Source organism: Calonectris borealis, chromosome 1 (genome assembly GCF_964195595.1).
Source record: "Calonectris borealis chromosome 1, bCalBor7.hap1.2, whole genome shotgun sequence".
Lineage (NCBI taxonomy): Eukaryota > Metazoa > Chordata > Aves > Procellariiformes > Procellariidae > Calonectris > Calonectris borealis.
Window position 1 is genome coordinate 77,442,138 of NC_134312.1, and position 18,474 is coordinate 77,460,611.

At 38.4% G+C, this 18,474-nt stretch overlaps 1 protein-coding gene across 1 annotated transcript in view; it reads right to left on the bottom strand.

Moving 5' to 3' along the window:
* The window catches only part of EFCAB6 (EF-hand calcium binding domain 6), a 119,496-nt gene that overhangs the window by 79,523 nt on the left and 21,499 nt on the right, over positions 1-18,474 (bottom strand). Inside the window, 1 exon segment of the mRNA XM_075145488.1 lies at positions 181-329. Within this exon segment, the coding sequence (XP_075001589.1) occupies positions 181-329 (149 nt within the window).

Below are 18,474 nucleotides of genomic sequence, written 5' to 3' on the forward strand. Positions count from 1 at the left end.
CTGCAAAAAACCTGTTTTTATACCCACCTACATCAGCTTTTACATACTGTGCCATACATACTGCAACACAGGCACAAGTAAGATGAATTAATGATGGTAGTCACAAAAAGCATATAAGCACAAAAGTTATAAGGCAGCAGCGCTAAAAAATGTCCCCTAAGAAAATGATATGATTCTTACCTATTCATTAGCTCTTGAAAAGTTTCATTTGGCAAAGGAAACATAAAGCCATTTATGATTGACTTCAAGTAATCCAAAGACACAAATCCATTCTGACTGACATCAATTGCTCTGAAGGCTTTTTCAATGTCCTGATAGGCTGAACACAGCTGTAATGAATACAATTTATAGTGTGTTGTTCAGAAAAATCAAGTTCATGAAGCTTTTAAAACAACAATGCATTTTTTACAAGACCTTTTCAAATGTTCTTCTCTGTGAACTGATCAAATAGGTTACCCTGGCATGCTCTGACCGTCAGATGTTTAATTAATAAGCTTACTACAAAACAGTATTCCCAATCGCACCCTCTCAAATGACAAGTCAGACAAGTTTCTCAAATAATAACTCTGCCTCAAAATTCAGAGCTGAAAATACTTGGTGGATCAACCTGCTTGATAACACCTGTCTTAACGTAATTTTAAAACCATCCATTGCATAACCTAGTATCAAGGTTCCCTTTATTAAAATGGGTCTTTGGCACAATGAATACTGGAAAATGTTAGAAGACATGGAATAGTTAACATAGCTGTTGTATAAACATATTGCACATTTCTTTGGTTATTTTTTTAATTCATGGGCTGTTGCAAAGGAGCTATGTGGATGTGGTTTTGCTTATGGGACTTGTAAAATGCCTGAAAGTTGACTTACTGCAGATTTTGATAAGGCTCATGAAACAATAGGAAGACTGGTTTGTTTTTCTGAAATGTTAGCTCACACTGGGTTGTTGAATACTGCAAGCATCCCTGAGGCTTTTCTCCCCCTGCCATTTTTTGACAAGTACCCCATCTGCTTCTAAGCTGATTATTGTTCATTCAAAACTGCCGAAATCACAGTGTAAAGATAATGTATAGAGAGACCTTAGAAAGCCCAAAATAAACATCAAGGACTGGGAAGGCTTGTAAGGCGAGATGTACTGTGCTTCCAATCCCGGCCTTGACCTCTATATCAAAGATATACAAGATGAAAAAGGGTCAAGATGTTGAATGTCCTTGTAGCCTTGTTTGTCCCTCCTCCCCTGTCTTTTCAAGGCTGAGAAAGCACTGTTACAGGTCTGTGTAATCGAGTTTATGGTCGAATATGCAGTCTTGAAGCACAGTATCAGCTTCTCTTTTCTTAAAGAGTCAGGATTTTCATGACATGAAGGCATGAGTGAGTGTTGGAAAATTTTGTTTCTTTCCACCTTCCCATAAAGCAGGTGGAACACAGTTACGTTCCACCATCACACTCCCCAACCCTCTTCAGTTAAGATCACATCTACGGGCACGAGGAGAGGTCATTTGCCATGTCTATTCCAGCTCCACTCTCTATTCTAAGTGTACCACCTCATATTAAAAAACAACATGTTTCTGCAGTAGCACCTCTCCACTAATAATTCATTTCATGCAGGTCAGAAAATAATTGTCAGACAATGATAACTAGTCATTACTCAGTGTAAGTCATTACTTACTTTGATCTGACAGAGTGATCTAGCAATTCACATTAGGAAACACCTTAGCCATCAAGCTTCGATGCACTCTCATTTTGTTTTAGCCTAAGGAATTTGTAGTTCTAATACACACGTTTTTAATGCTGTGAATCCAATAAGCAAGACTGGAACACACAAAATAAAACAGAACTGCCGCTTCTGCTATCTGGCTTTAAAAGCAATCAAGAAACCCTGTGCATGGAATTTGTTCATAAAAGAAGTTGGTATAATTAACTGGCCTCAAAGCTTGGCAATTTTCTTTTCCTGTGATGCCTGGCTCAGCTTCTCCACCTGTCGAAGTATTCCGAAGTATTAATGGCACTCCCTTACCTTTTCCCTAAATGCCCTCTCAGTGCTATCCAGACAGCACTCTGTCACAGCACGCTCAGCTGGTGAAGGCTGTAGGAAAAGTTTTGCTGGTGAAGACTGTAGAAAAAGTTTTTTCTGCTTCTGTTCCTTCTCTTATTTTCTGGCAGGTTAGTGCTGTTAAGAAAACTGATTTAGCAAAGTCCGCAGCTTTGTCAGCTTCAAAGAAATAAAGCCATCTAAAACTCTTACAGGCTGTTTGGATAAACCTTTATGTACAAAAAGACTAAACCAAACCTGAAATACAACTTTCTTGTATTTTCTTGTATTTCAAACTTGATCAGTAGTTTAAAATTATGCTAACTAATCTGTGCATTTGTTGTAGTAGTTTTTCATTTCATATTTCTTTTAAAACATAATTCACATAATTTACAATCTTAACAGGTAACTTTTATTACATTTAATATCAGAAGGTACTACTAGAAACTAACTCTCTCTCTTTGTCAGTATGTTTCCAGAATGATCCACTACTAAAAGTATTTCTTCAGGAAATGGAAGACAGTGTCCCTATAGGCCTTTGATAATAAACATGCCTATTGACCTTGAAAAGGCTCTTTTCCATTTCCTTCACATACTCCCGTCTCACTGTCCCATCTGAGCTCCCACACACCTTGGAAGAGCTTCCAGTTACTGTAAGTCAAACAGCCCTCCTCAGTGATTCCCCATCAAAAAAACCCAAACAACCAAAACCAATTCTGTGGAATATTTATTTCAGCTGGGTTGAGCAGCTCATTTTGTGATGGTGGTTTGTTGTATACTGCTCTACTTAATGCGCTGTTGGCATCTACACTCTTTGGGATAACAATTCTGACATGGATGTGTTATATTTGATTCAGAGCATAGCAGCAACCACTGTGACGGACAAGACACAGACATTTTGAGAACCTTATGCACAAAGAGTATGTGCACCAAACTCTTTCAAAGGATATTCCAGTGGGGCTGCATAGGAAATAAAAAGCTCTTCTGTATGGAAAGGGATATCAAAGTGTGACTACTCTGTGCTTAGGGCACGCTCTCCACTGTTCGCTGTGCCCACTCAGTGGCCTGCTGAACACAGATTTACCTTTCTGCTTAAGTAAAGCTATACTTCTTATTACTTAAACTTTTGAAAATTTTTTGTGTGAATGCTCAATTCCATTTAGAACTGCCCTATTTCAATTTAGTTTTAGTTGGGTACTAATATTTATTAAACAAATGTCACTCAGTTTTGCACTTCAAAAATGCACCAGAGAGGTTACCACTAATTTAGCTGGATGATTTTAAAATCTATTGTTAGACCAATGTTGATCCGTAATTTTTTTATAACTACTTTACGTGGACAAGGCTCCACTTCTCAAAGTGGGTGGGTGAAAGAGACAAAACTGGGAATCAGAGGGTAAGAGGTGAATTCAAGACTGTCAGTACAGCAGGGCTGCAGGAACACCCCGCAAGCAAGGTCTCTGAATGTCTGAGGCATCCTATGGTGGAACATCCTGGGAGGTTGTGTCCCAGGACCCATTAACTAGATGCGTTAATTACAAGGTTTAATCATGCACAATGTTTGTACCACAAACCTGGTACAGCAGGTACCAGGAAGGAGGAGGAGACTTAACTCATAAGATTATTTCTCCACAATTTCAGTACCCCACACGGGAAGAAACCACTCTATTTTTGGTAGTTATATTTACTTCTAGTAATGGTTTCAAAACAATCTTTGACAGTACTGCACAAACTTAAAAACCTCTATATATGGTCATGTAAAATGGTGAGAAGAAAAAGTATGATTAAAATACTAGATATTCTGACTTCATGATTTCAGAAGAATTCAGCTTCTCCTGATCTTACTGAAGCCAATGTGAACTGTTGGTATTCAGGGCCTTCGAACATCAGGCCATCTATTTAAAATAGGTTCAAAAATAATTCCTACCACCCAAGGGAAGACTTTTTGTCAGGAAGGATAATCATAATTCAGATTTCTGGACTGCTGGCTTGTCTTTTCTAGACCAGGATAGATTTTTTTATTCTTCTATAATTCTCTTCATTAAGTACTCAACATCTGTTGAGTAGTAGAAATGAAAGAGACAATGTTTGAAGCTAATGCTCTTTAGCCTGAAAAGTACAGTTAAGTCTTTACTGGCTTTCTTCAGCAAAGGTAAGTTTAAATGCTTCTTTTTAAACAAAAATAAATGAAAAAATAATTAGTAGCTAGCCTCACACTCATGAAAAATCCTACTGCAAAAATATCATATGGAGAAAATACCTTGTTAAATATACTAAATTAAATTTCAAGATATGCAAACAGATTTACATTATTTTTAAATTTACTGGAAGGGCCTTTCTCACTGTCTTAACTTGATCACCTTCTTAAACTCACATCTCCATAGATTCTCACATTCACATTACGGGTAAATCTGGCAGATTTTTGCTGTATAACCTCTCAAACACAACTTTTTTCATCCACGTACAGGGCTAAATCTCTTCACTGCCTCCATTCATCCAATAACTGAATTACCGAAACACACGTTTTCTGTCTTTGAGGAAAAGAACTGTATCCTGCTCTTATCAATAACTCGTCCTTCCCTAGACCACAAATATAAGCTAATGCCTTCATTTTAAGGGTCTTCACGGTCCATGTCCTCCATGCCGATCACCTTTCGCTCAGGAATGACCGCTGGTGCCACCTTGGACTGTCTAGTTCTTGCAACTTCAAACAAATACATTTTGTATCTACTCTTATGCTGACCCTTATATTTGAGAGGACCTGCCTGTACACATTCACAAACTGACTTAATTACTGACCATCAATCCTTCCTAAACATCCTTCTTTGAGTTGATGCCTACAAAGACATTCCTAATACTCTAAGAAGTTAGGTTTCTGCTATGCTTGAAACTACTCCTGCCATGGCAACAAAGAATGTCTTACTCTCACCTTGATCTCCCCACCCTGTCCAAGTTCACCATCTTGTCACTGCCTTAGAGTGTAAGTTTTTTGTTTGTTACAAAGATTACCTGAGAAGTTCAGTATGATTGAATACTGGGTGAAAATTGAGGTTCCCACATGCTACAAGATTCCAAGTTGCGGTAACAAATTCTTTATCTGGGGTTTATGAGCTTGTAATGGTGATTTTATTTTTTGGCCCGTGTAACTTGTCACCTTTTGATTTTAAATGCCATTTTCACCCACAGTTGGTAGAATTTCCCAGGCCAAAGGAAACTGGCTTTCTTTTCCTCCCTGTCCTAGTTGTATCTGCTGAGAATCAGAGGCTACCAATGTCCTACAAGATTGCAGACTAGATGCATCAATGTCAATAGATATACTTCTTTTGATATAATTGGAAAGAGGAAAAGTACCCAAGTTTCCACTCCTTTTCTGAGCATATACCTGGAACTTCATTTTCTGTGCTTTTTTCTTTAACTATGTCTGTACTTATGCCAAAATTCTTCAGAAATTCTTTATAATCCATCACATTCGAATCTCTAACACAGTAACGGTTCCACAGCCTAGAGAAAAAGAACCATTTTTAGCGAACACAGCTATTCTAGATCATAATTGTAGTGAATTGAAGAAATAGGAAATCTATGAAATCTTTAGAAACAATATGTGAAAAACAAATAAGCAGTGAATTACTTTTTTCTACCTTTCCATTACATTTTTCTCTGGTCTCTTTCCTCTGCCCAAGGTTGTCTATAGTATGCGAGTTGTCTGCATAATATCATTCAAATCCTACATACAGTGCCATTTGGTTGGCCATCTACATGAACATGAATTTTAATACATCCGCACAAGGACATTCCTCGTTTAATAATATAAGAATATTATTATATTCTTAAACAAATTCCAGCGTAACTTATGATAAGTCATACCTAAACTCTGTAGCACATTGTCTGGTTTTTATAGCAGGCTGGAAAATTTGCAGCAGCTTCATTTAGATTAAATGGGAACTTTGCAATTAGAACTCATTTCCACATATTTCCACAGCTTGGAAATTAATCTTTGATTGCAATCGGTTATTTTCTAGATATTTCCCCTGATCAGCAGTGAAGTTTACACTTCAGTAAAATACTGTTTACACTTGCCATCCTCAGATTATATCCAAATGCTTGGAAAAAATGAGCAGTTTTCACCTTTCAGAATGACAAGTTTGTTAGAGAATGCAGGACCAGTTTATCACAAGTTACTGTGGGATTTATCTCCATTCCCCTTCAGAAAACACTGCTGTGACTTATGCTCAAATGTTTTCTTCCTAATCATGAAACCTAGAAAGATGTAGTTTTTAAAAGGAAAATTAAAATTCTGTTGTATAAAGAGGATCCATAAAGTTTAAAGCTAAAATTGTACCATCTTGTGTATCACAGGCTACTAAATTTCTCTCAACTTCCTTTGCATTTAGCCCCATAATTAGCATCTAAATACAATAAAACTTATGTTTGACAAAAGCATGTCTAACAAAAATGCATCCAGTTAGCCCTGATTAATTTATTCTGAGAACTAATAACAGAAGAATTGATTGCCTTATTTTTTCATTTGAATTTGTCTATCTAGGGAAGATACTACACCATATCTTGTAGTCACCTCTTAAACTCCTTTTTCAAAGGCTAAACAGATTGCTAACATTCAGCTCTAAAGCATCCACACCATCCCTTGAATCATGATTGCAGCTTTTTTTTTTTTGCACAATTTTCCAACATCCTGGGAATGAGAGCACCTGATGTGAAACTGTGTTTCTGGTTTTCACTTTGACAATATATGAAAATAAAAGTCCTATTTCTGCTCAGTACTTTTTCCAGATATTTTTGGGACATTAACCCTTTTGGAGAGCCTCATAGTAGAAGCCAAGATCTTATGAAAAAAAGACCACCCATTTATATAACCCACTGCTTGCATCAACATGGGGCGTGAGGTGGGGCAAATTCCACTTGCAATTTATGAGACCATTTAGGTGGTAAAGAGAAGAGAACTTGGTTAGCTATTTGGCAAATTCCATTTGGGACAAGAAAAGAGAGCTGAACTGTAACATACCCTATTTTCCTCTTTATGCTTTGGGTTGTTAGGGCAAAGTGTGAAGGAATGATTAGCTGCTAAGATCATCATAATTCCATCAATTTTGTGATGGACAGGAGTTCCCGATGACAATATTAAATTTACTTAATAAACTTGGGAAGCCATTGACTTGCCTCTTGCCTCAGTTTCCCATTTGTAACCATTGAATTACAATCCTGCCCAACCCATAGGGCTATCCTGGTTATCACAATAAATGACACACCTGTTTTTGATGCATGTAAGCCATGGGTATATGCATAATTCATGGAGGACTTCACTTCTTCTCCCCAGCAATTCCCCCACATCCTATTTCCCCTCAAGCCTTCTCATTGTGTCTTACTAGAGGGTGAGGATTATCTGCAAATTTATTTTCAAGGAAATTTTAAAGGGATTAAGATTATGTTAGCTATGAGTTGTACATATGAAAATACAGAATGAATATACAGACAGTACTCTGACATTATGTGAAGTGCAGTAGAAATATATATAATAAAATGGATGTTCAGTTCCACTTCGAACAAACTTTTCATGCACATATTAAAAATAAAAGGAATACTTCAAAAACATGTGTGTGATTGGATTATTTGGGGATTGACATTCTATTTTATGAAAATTCCATGAGAAAGATCAGGTTAATAGTAAATCTCAGCATCCAGAATGATACTTTGGTACATTTTAGGAGTGTTTGAAATTCTCCCTTGTTTACAGCTCAGTTTTTGATCTACCAAAAAAACCCAATCTACAACAAAAAACAGATACATACACAAATTACCATGGCCTTACTACAGAACAGGAACACTCTTCAGTCATTATCCTACATTAGTGACAGTTTTCAGCAACCCATGGGGTACTCTGTTTTCTGTCGCATGAAAACAGTTGCATTCCTTCCCCTAGGAACTTTCTACAGTTACTCTCGGGCAATTTCTGCTGTTTTGAACAAAATGGCTTATTATGGATCTGCATATATCAAGGCTGGAAAGTCAATCCCATTTAATAAACAAATAGAAATACAGAACTAATTAGTGGGTCAAAATTTCACTTTTGCCCGCTGTTCTTTATGCTCCAGCTTCTCATATAGGATCCCTATGAATAGGCAAGGATCACCATCATGCTTTGCACACCATTAACTACATCCTTACAGAAGAGGCAGGATACAATCTGGACATGTAACGAATGGAGATTGAGTTGGTCTTTGCAGCAGCCATCAAAATCGGGCCAGATAAACAATAAAAATCAACAGGAGACTTGCTATTGTCCTCATCTGGGCATATGAAGAGAACACAAATTATGTAGCATCATTCTTGATTGATCTATGTTAATACGCCTTAAAAACCAAATTATTGGTCCTGATCATCACAATGATTAATTTGCTTTCATAAATTTATTGACCAAGGAATGTATTCTCAAAGACTAGCTCTAAAAACTGACAGCAGTCTCTTCCATCCTTCTCTATAGAGGGAAGGAGGAAAACAAGCACTACCACAGGGTGATTCAGAAATCCTAAACTATGGTCCTCATCTGCTTGCTCCCTGGGTATGCTAGTATCTTTTCACTTACTAGAAAGATATTTTAAGTTAGCCCTTGGATTGCCTTGTCCTTCCTGTCATTAAATGATTTCCCTGTTTATTTCTATGGCTTCCCTATTTATTTCCCTATTTATATAATCTAAACCAATTCATAGGTTATCAATCATCTGAAAAAAAAATTCCAGTACCTGCTTATATGCAATACCTGCTTAAATTTGATCACTGTTTCCTCTATACACCCAAGGTGGAAGGACTGGATTGAAACCAGTTGAAAACAATGAAAACACGTTCATTACATTCAAGGGGCACTAGATCAGACGCTCTCTAAAGCCCTGTTCTTGCAAAGACACAGTCTTTCAGAACACACAGATTCCACCTACATTACCTTTACTGCTAGTTTTGACTCTGATAGGCTGAAGCATCCAGTCCTGTGTAGCCATAATATTCTTGAATCAGTGCCATGAATACAGCTGGACTACCCAGATCCACACTGGGAGATCTTTGCACAAGTTTTGCTTAAAAGCTTGAAGGCTAGCACATATCTGAGTGCTCATAAGAATATTATACAAACAAGCACAAGAAAGCTAAGAATTGTACTATACATTTTAAAGTCTGGGTTTGCTTTTAATTTCAGTATATATTCCTTAAGCAACACTTCATCTAAAATTATTTTTTTAGTTAGCAATTTTCAAAAAATTGAAGCTGACAATGCACATTTAATAAGCGTAGAAATGGCTTCTGGTTTCCTAAGTATCAAAATATGCTAATTATCAGTACAACTATTCATTATTTTCCTACTTTCTATTTTTACACACATACGAATACCTCCTAATTGTTAAAATTGAAAAACAAACAAATGTACCCATTATACTTTTTATGAATCCAGCCCATTGTTCAAGAAAAAGAAATCATTCTTTACACAAAGATTTGCTCTGAAATTGCTGCCAAAGAAAATAACCTTGAGTTATTTGCTACATAACTGCCACATGAGTACATTAAATGTGCCTAGGGACAGCTTCGTCTTGAGCATGTGACTTTTAAGAAAAAGCTTTTAAGTTCAATATTTAAAAATTGCTGCCATATCCCTTTTCTCTCTCCGATTTTTAAATTAAAACCAGTTATCACATATAGGAAGAAGTCAGATGTTTTTTGTTCCTATGTTTTCAATCATTTATCTAACAATGAAGGTTTCTATTGCCTGGCTGCAATGAATTCAGAATATCATTGGGATGTTAAGGAAATAAGTATGTATATATATATATATTTCATGGGTGGTTTTTCCCACAAAACTGGAGAACATAGCCCTGGTATGAAACCTGAGTAACTTTCCTGACCATTAGGACTAGAGGATCAAAACTGCCCAACTGTGAAAGCCTAAAAGCTGAAGACCTGGTCTTAAGGAGAGATATATTTTTCACATAATCAAGTAAATCTTTAGATGGAAGGTCCATCCAAAAAGGGTTTAGTTCTTCCTAGCAGTGACTGGGTTTCAGAACTGTTAGACTACTGGGTTTTTTTCAGAAAATTTTTAATACCCTTTTGGTGAGGAAATACAATTGCTCTCTCTGGAGTTGGGCTGGCCTATCTGAAAGAAATGCTATGAGTGCAAACAGGGCTCTCTGGCAGAGTTTGTGGATCCCAAACACACCTCTGAAAATGAATATTTTCCCCTGTCTATACAGTAAGTGTCCCCAGCCCAAAAGATATGTATAGGCAGTGCCTTATGTCAGGATCTTGACAGAAAAAGCCCTCCTAATAATTACGGGACTAGTCCAAGGTCCATTAAAGTTAATTGAGAGACTCAACACTGTGTCCCCGAACAACCGTAACAGGATTATGGGATAAAATATTTGTTAATCAATCCAAGGCAAATATTCAGCAGGCTTTGGCTTGAATCAGAAACAGCTGCAGAGTCCGAAAGCAGAAATCAATTCAGGAGACCACACTGTGAAGGGACAGCAGGAAGAAAAGTGGTGGCACAACTTGGTCCAAAGAACAATATTGTTTTCTTTTTTTTTCAAGATCAATGCAGAAAGAAGCATTTTAAGTGGATTATATTATACTGTAATTCAAAACTGGAAACTTAAAGGACAGCAGGAGTCCAGACCCTATCACATGACATGCATTTTCTCTAAAAGTTGCAGGTCCATGCTACGAAAGTTATATTGTCCAAAGAAATGTGATAGACAAAGATATTAAAGAAACATGGCATAGCAGGCTAGCTGAGCATCCAATACCCTAGAACATCCCTGGACCCACAGCTTTGAAGCTGAGGCTCTTTAGATATACAGAAACCTCATTGGGAACCTCAAAAATAGAAGAAAATTTCTTTCTGATGAACCTGACTTTTTAGGCTGCTGGGTTTGGAATATGACACTCCAAGCTTTTGCCTGAGGAGGGGAGCTGAGTGGGAAGAAAGGGGGATAGATCATAGAATCATGGAGTGGCTTGGGTTGGAAGGGACCTTAAAGATCATCTAGTTCCAACCCCTCTCCATGGGCATGGGTACCTTCCACTAGAACAGGTTGCTCAAAGCCTCATCCAACCTGGCCTAAACAGTCTAAAAAGACAGTTAGCGTTTACTTTGCCTGCCTGTTTATCTGCCCCGATGTGCTAAAAAAACTACTATAAAACCCAAGGATTTTCGTTAGACTGAGAGCATAGATTTTTTGTCAAGGAATTTCCTGGATGGTGATTTCAATAATCTAAATATTCCATGGGAGGCCCAGAAATCTGCCATGTTTTGTTTAGAGTTTTTTGCTGTTTGCTTTGAATTTTTCCTGTTTCTCAGCCATTATCGCTACTGTCAGAGGTGCAGATTTTTGGAATGGTCAAGTGAATCAATAAGATTCCCAACATGCAAAAAAGAAAGTATTGTGCTTGCCCAATTTATGAGGAATTCAGAGGGAGACACAGATATACTTGAAACATAGTGGAGGACATTTAGATTCAAATTTCTTGGGTTGCCCATGCCTCCCCAACCAACTATGATACAGACGAAATAAACCCAGTCAATATGACTTAAATTGCTGACTTGGACAATGTTCTTTTAGGGCATGATGATTTCAGGAGGTATGGCTTTTGTACATTAATAAATGTGCAGACAGTGGAGCAGAATATACTCATCTGTTTTATGTTGTCCTAGAGGTTTAACGGGATCAGTGCAAAATTACCAGCACAGAAGTGAATTTGACCCATGATTTTAACCACACTTTCAAAAGAAAAGCATTTTATTCCTTTCACTAGGGAATCAATATCCTTCCTTAAATGTATTATTAACATTAATTATCTTGCACTTGTACTTTGAGAAGCGAACACATTTTCAGTTGCTTTAAGGTTCATCCATAATAAGAAATTCAGGTATAGTTTGGGTGTATTTAAACATTCTCAATTTTACCAGGCTTCTTCAAAAGGATATCTCAGTTGTTTGTGTGATATTCCATCAGTAAGCAAATAAAATAAATGTTACATTTTATCTCTGTATTATTTCTGATATTCTTTCATTCAGAGGTGACTCGGTACCCTTATTTTTATTTGTTAAGCTTCAGAAATTTTTCCTGATAAAACTTCATCATTTTAGAGCTGTAAACTCTCAAAATAAAAATTTGTGTTCTTTTTTATTATTCAGCACTTATGAGATGTAGTAACATTTTTATAGATTTATTACCTTTCAGATTGCAATGCCAAACACAAGGTTTATTGTCAAATAAAGCATCATTTTGGTTTTTTTGATTGCCTGTTTTAGAAGAGTATTGCTTCTGTTCTATAATTGCCTGTACCAAATTATTTAATTGGTTTTGTTGATATCTAATTCTGGAAAGTATCCCAACCAGAAAAAAATACACAAAGTGAAATGGTGTAGCCAGGCAATATGAACTGACAAAAATTATTTTGGAAGTTGCTCAAAATGAAAGAAATATCCAAATAAAAAAACCGCAACAAAAATCCTAAAGCAATAAAGTACTATCCTATTTGCTTCATTTTCTTTTAGGTCCCTATCCAGCAAATAGTATCTCCAGCCATATTTCCTGATGGATTTCATAGACTCCAAAATACACAGAAAGTAATTCAAAATCATAAGACACTAAACATTCATTGGAAACAGAGTATGTAACATGAGATTCACGTTAGTGTAAGGCAGTTTGTAGCTCATCTCCCTGCATGTCATTGGCATCAATTCACAGGCATTGTCGTCACTGGATCTCTTTCATTTCCATCATAGTGCCTTATAAGCACAATTTCACAGGAACCCATCAGCAAAGATACTAAGGAAATATTCCACGTGCTGTTTGGATATTACTCTCCTACCCCATCATGCTTGAGCCATCCTTCTTCCTGCAACCCCTACTGCAGTCAAAGCTCCGGCTGCTTCCCATCCCCATGTCCCCGCTCTGACAGAGCAGGCTCTGCTACAGCTCCTGTCAGTACAAACTAGGAAGGGCACTGGATGCATCATATCTGAAGCACATATGGACTCCCAATATTAACACTTAGCCACTGTTCTGCCATTGAAGAGCAGAGCAATCTAATTTCCAAACCTTATACAAACATTAATCAAGGTTCACACGGTACCTCTGGGGTAAGCAAGTATTACTCCTTTATGCAGCTGTGCAAACTAGAGCCCTAAAAGGTTAAGTGCTTCTTCTGGGGCTCCTGGTGAACCAGCTGCCAGGCCTAGATGATTGGGTCACTGAATCAAGCCTCTCCTTGCTTTCTGGCTTCACCCTACTTGGAGGCAGTCTCTGAGCTTCCATTTCACCGTATCACTTCAACATGAAAACTATGCTAAGGGGAGAGTAAGCAGATCATAGTACCCATGATACAATATTTCCCTGTTCAACGCCTCAAGTTGCACAGGATGTGAAGATGTGCCATGGTACCATTTTATTTGAAATAACAGCGTTCTTCTACCCCATGGGCAAAAAGCCCAGTCATATTCAAACTACCTGCAGGAATTCAGCAAAAGCATGAAACAGCTGATTAGAGCTGTTGCCTTTTTCAAAGGCAAGATTTCACTAGTCACCTGGTTATCAGGATCTTTTTTCCAGTGAGAGGCAATGGCTCTCGGCTTTCTCCACTCACTGATCTCAGCAGGACTGGGAAGACACTTTCTCATTCAGAGGCCAACAATTTCAAATCAGCTGTGAAAGGGAGGGTTTCCTGGCTCCTGTGGGTATGTCCTACACACATTCTTTGTCCTCTTGATACATTGGTTCTACTGAATAATATTTCAAAAAGGTCTTATGTATATCCTATGTCAGCCAAAGAAACTGAAGGGGTCAAGCAACAGGCTGTCCTAACTACCTCTTATAAGCAGAGTAAGGAATCCTTTCCTCTCTTCACTACTTCTTCCTCTGGAAGAGCCTCTGGGGTTCTCATTATCTCTTCTGTTCAGCTTTCAGAGCGGAGTAGGCACCAGCATCTCCATGCAGACTCCTCAACCCTGTCCTGGGTCTGCGGCCAAGAACATCCACCCCCAATGTCACTCTGTAAGACTGCAGGCAAGGGAGTCCCACATTGTCCCTCTAGTATCTTAACCCCCATCCTGCTGATTGGGATGAATTCTGATGCAGGACTCATCCCTTTGCAATGAATTACCAGCATATTTATCCTTGCATACTATTGCATCCATTTAGTCAGAGAAAGGCTGAAGGCTGCAGCTTGCATACAGAAGATAAACTGGCAAATCAGCTTGCTGCAAGCAGCCCCCAGCCACTGTCATTCAGAACACCACAAAGGCCCCTTCATTTATTGTTATTATTACTCTCACAGAAAAATCATGTCTGTTTCTTGACTTACTTTTCAAATTCTGAGTCCTTCATCCTAAAACAGGTGATCTCAAGAATTTGCCTTAGTGTGTGCCTCTGTATCCAGCCTGCATGGCTGTAGTCAGAAAGTCTGCAGCACTTTATAATGTTTTTCACATTCTTTGCAATCTACAGATTACAGGTGATTTCAATGAACAAGAAACCAACACTGACCCAGCTGACACAAATGCAAGCACTGGAAAGCTTTGCTAACTTATAATACAAAACGCCATTTTATACCTATTTTGATAATACAGGACAACCTTCCCTGGCATAGTAGGAAGTATTACAATAACACTCCATGAGAAACGAGTATTTTACATTTACTCAACGTCTAAGGCAATTTCCTCTTCAAATGGCACTAGTAAACTTCAAAACTCTTTTAGGCAAAGCAATGAATTTCAGATACAATTCATATATTTTAAACAGTAGGCAAAGGATGAACTTCCTTCAATGACTGAAACCTAGAGATTTGCTGGAAACCAAATATCAAAGATCAAGGCAGGCATACATTTCATAAGTATCAGTGAACTTCAGAATATGAGTGAATTATTTGTTCTACATATACCAAAGCATTCTTTTTTTCACTTCACTTCAAAAATTGGCAAAATCAAGGGGATTTAGAGGTTGAAAGAAAAAAGTATACATGGGACAAACTGATGAATATATAGCATTCTAGCAATTGCAACACTCTTCTCCAAGTCTGTTAAAAATCTCAGCAACCTGGACCTTAAAGTAAGCTTACAAACTGAAAACTGACAATAAAAATAGTATTGAAGGTTTCCGTGCTTACTCTGTTCTGTCTTGAATTTGCTCAGCTTACAAGAATAAAGCTTTGTTTAAAAATATCACTCTTTTTAACTGCTATTTCTGCAAATGCAACCGGGGAATTGAAAGTCAGGCTGTGTTCTTTCTGGCTCACATAATAGCAGCAATAATAAAGATTCTGCCACTGCTCCTTACTCGCTCATTCGAATGTGGCTGCCTGAGACAGAATTAAATCCAGCTCAGTTGCATATGCTCTGCAGTGCTACCAGGAGTAAGGAGGAGGAAAGTCTTTGGAGGAAATCCTGATCACAGTGAAGATGGTACTGCAATGCAGCCAAGATTTCATATTTTGTTTGTTTTAACCAAAAGAGTCAAGATTCCAAGCCCCGTACTCTCACTACAGAGCATTATGCAGAGCAAATAGGCCTATTCGTGGCTATAACCACTACTGATGTAAGCAAAGGTTGCCCAGGTAAGTAGCTATGAATCAGGCAGATTTGACTACTCCTTGGCAACTCTGCCTAGCAAAAAAGGGTGGAAGAGGATAAAGCTTTTTATCTGGCTAAAGACATGAAGAATGAAAACCAGGTTTTATTCATTAAAAAAAGTCTTTTCCTATAGCAATAGATATAAAACAACAAAGGAAATTCAAATTCAAAGAAAGGATTAGACTTCACTAAAGTAGGCTAGGATTTCTCTTTCTTGCCGCAATTGGCAAAACATTTCCATCACAACTCCAAGCTTTTCACGGAGAAAGAAATGCAGCAATCTTGATTCATTTCTCTCTGTAATCAGATTTAACTGAAATGTATTATTTAATGAGTGAGGCGAAGGTTTGGATACTATGGTGCCTGGCACCGGTGGTACATTTTTCTGCCAGCTTGATACGACCATTTGTCCTTACAGGTTAGAAAAGCTATGTACCAACCAGTTTATGCTATCAGAATCTTTCAGCAGAGACACTAGAAGCAATGTTCCTGTTTGTTCTCCGGAGTATTAGTGATATCACAGCACTTTTAGCAACCACGGGGCCTTGACATAGTGTCTTTGGCATAATGCGCTCTGTTGTCACTGACACATGCCAGCTGGCTGCTTCTCCCCACCCCAGCAGTGACTGCATTTCGGCAGCATTTATGCATGTGAAGCATGTGGGGATCCCTTGGGAAGGAGGAGGACAATGAATATTTTAAATATTTTCTTAAACTTCAGAAGCACAAAGGATATCCATTGATAATACATCCTCTACGGGCATCGCAACAGGAGGAACTTCCAGACACTCCCTTATGCAGACTGCAGCTTACTGTGAGACAATTTCCTGCCACAAATCACTGAAGTTCATTTTGCTACCCACACAAGTATTGCCAATCATTGTATATCAGGGTATTTTCCTCAGCAACTGTCTCTGCCATGGATTTGGGCTTGTAAGGTGCCACCTGCGTCATGCATTGCTTCCCTCTCCCAGCCTTTATGGAACTTGCTTAGTGGCTCAGGGTATCTGGCAAGGGTGGGAAGGAGATCTGGAAAGGGGCTTTCATGCGTTCCCATTACCCCAAACCCCTGCATTCTGCCTACAATAACATACACCACCTTTCTGGTGTTGAATGAGTCTGAGAAGGTTTTAGGGAATCCCCGAGACAAACAGGCCCCTAGCATTTTTGCTAGGAGCAGAATTGTGCTTTGCAGAGAAGGCAGCAGGCTGGATGGGGAGGCAGAGAATTTCTGCACAGATGCGCTACGATGGCTTGCCTATCTAGGGGATATGCATGGAGGAGACTGGGACAGACCCAGTGTTTCTTCTGCAGGAAACAAAAGCTGCTTGCCCTTGACACGAGGATCAGAAGCAAAATCTGTGTTCAAACTTGTGGTTGCTGCCCCTCATTAGAGCTGTACAGTCACCCTAATAAACAACATATGGGAAATCTGGGGTAATTATTTGCCAAGAAAGCAGAAATAGCAAAATTTTAATGGCAGCATTAAGAAATATGCTGTAAGGAATAAGTTGGGGACAGAGTGGTAAAACATGCTGCCTTCTTCCATTTTTGTGAAAATGTGTCAAAAATGCATAAATTAGTAAAGAAAAACCCATACTATAACACCTGGCACTCTCTCTGGCAAAAGGACTAGAGCTCAGATGTGCTTTCAAGGCAAACCCTGCAACACAGGACAGCTTGGAAGCTTACCACCCTGCTAACCGTCCCTGAAGGGACCGTGCATCAGATCCACGATCTCCAGAACACCCTTCTTGAGAGTGGAGGAGGTGCACGTCAGGCAAGTTGGCCAGGGCAGGAAAAGGAAAGCCCTCAGTCACTCTGCTTCCAGTCTGTCTCAGGACAGTCTGACAGCAGTCTGTGGCAGTCTCCCCGTCTGACTGTCCCCTTCCCTTCAGCCAGCACACCCTTGCAGAGATGTACGCTTAGATTTCCTGCCCTTCATGGCACCCTGCTGTAACAGGCACTGGGGGAAGAAAGGGGATAATGGGGAAGCTTTTAGAGTTATGATTATATACCTTATCACCAACTGGAAGATTTCAATCTGCAAAGATCTATCAATCTACCATATTAAATGCAGAGAGATACATACATCAGATTTTGTTTGTTTTGTTAAAAAATAAAGAAAATAAATGCCTGAAAAATATTCTTCTCTTGCTATAAACACATCAGTGCTCATTTTCCCTATATTCTACTTTGGGCCATTCTGTGTAAAATCTTTAATTAAAGTTTTTCTTTGAAATTGTCATCATCAAACCAGAAGAAAGAAAGTAAAAAATGGAAGGACACAGCTGTGCATATATGAAGTGCTATTCAGTACCAAATGAATTGGAACAAAATAAGTATCGTGACTGTTATGCTCTTAGTTTTGGCTCTGTATTCTCAGTAGCACAGTCTAACTTGTCACTTTATATTGATTCCATCTGTTTACACTCTGCAGAGTATTGGCTTCCTACAGTGAACATTTCCTATTTACCAGCTGGTAAAGATAGGCCAAAACCAGATAGAAAAGAATTAGACTATTTTCAGATCCTCATAAACATAAAATCAAAAATTAATGGGAGAGGGGAGATAAGAGTAGGGGCGAGTGAAGAAAATATATGGGCCTGATGCTTGTTCATACTGATAACCCTTTACAACCCATTAGCAATTTTTAGCAACCTTGAAATTTGTCCAATGAGTACACAAAATAAATCAATTTTCAGTCCTCTTTACATTGTGCTTTACATGAATAGCCTTATTGTAAATGCGAATCAGTCCCAGTACTTCAGTAATCTTTAAAGAGAAACAGTTGGGGTCTAAACTCAGCTAATGT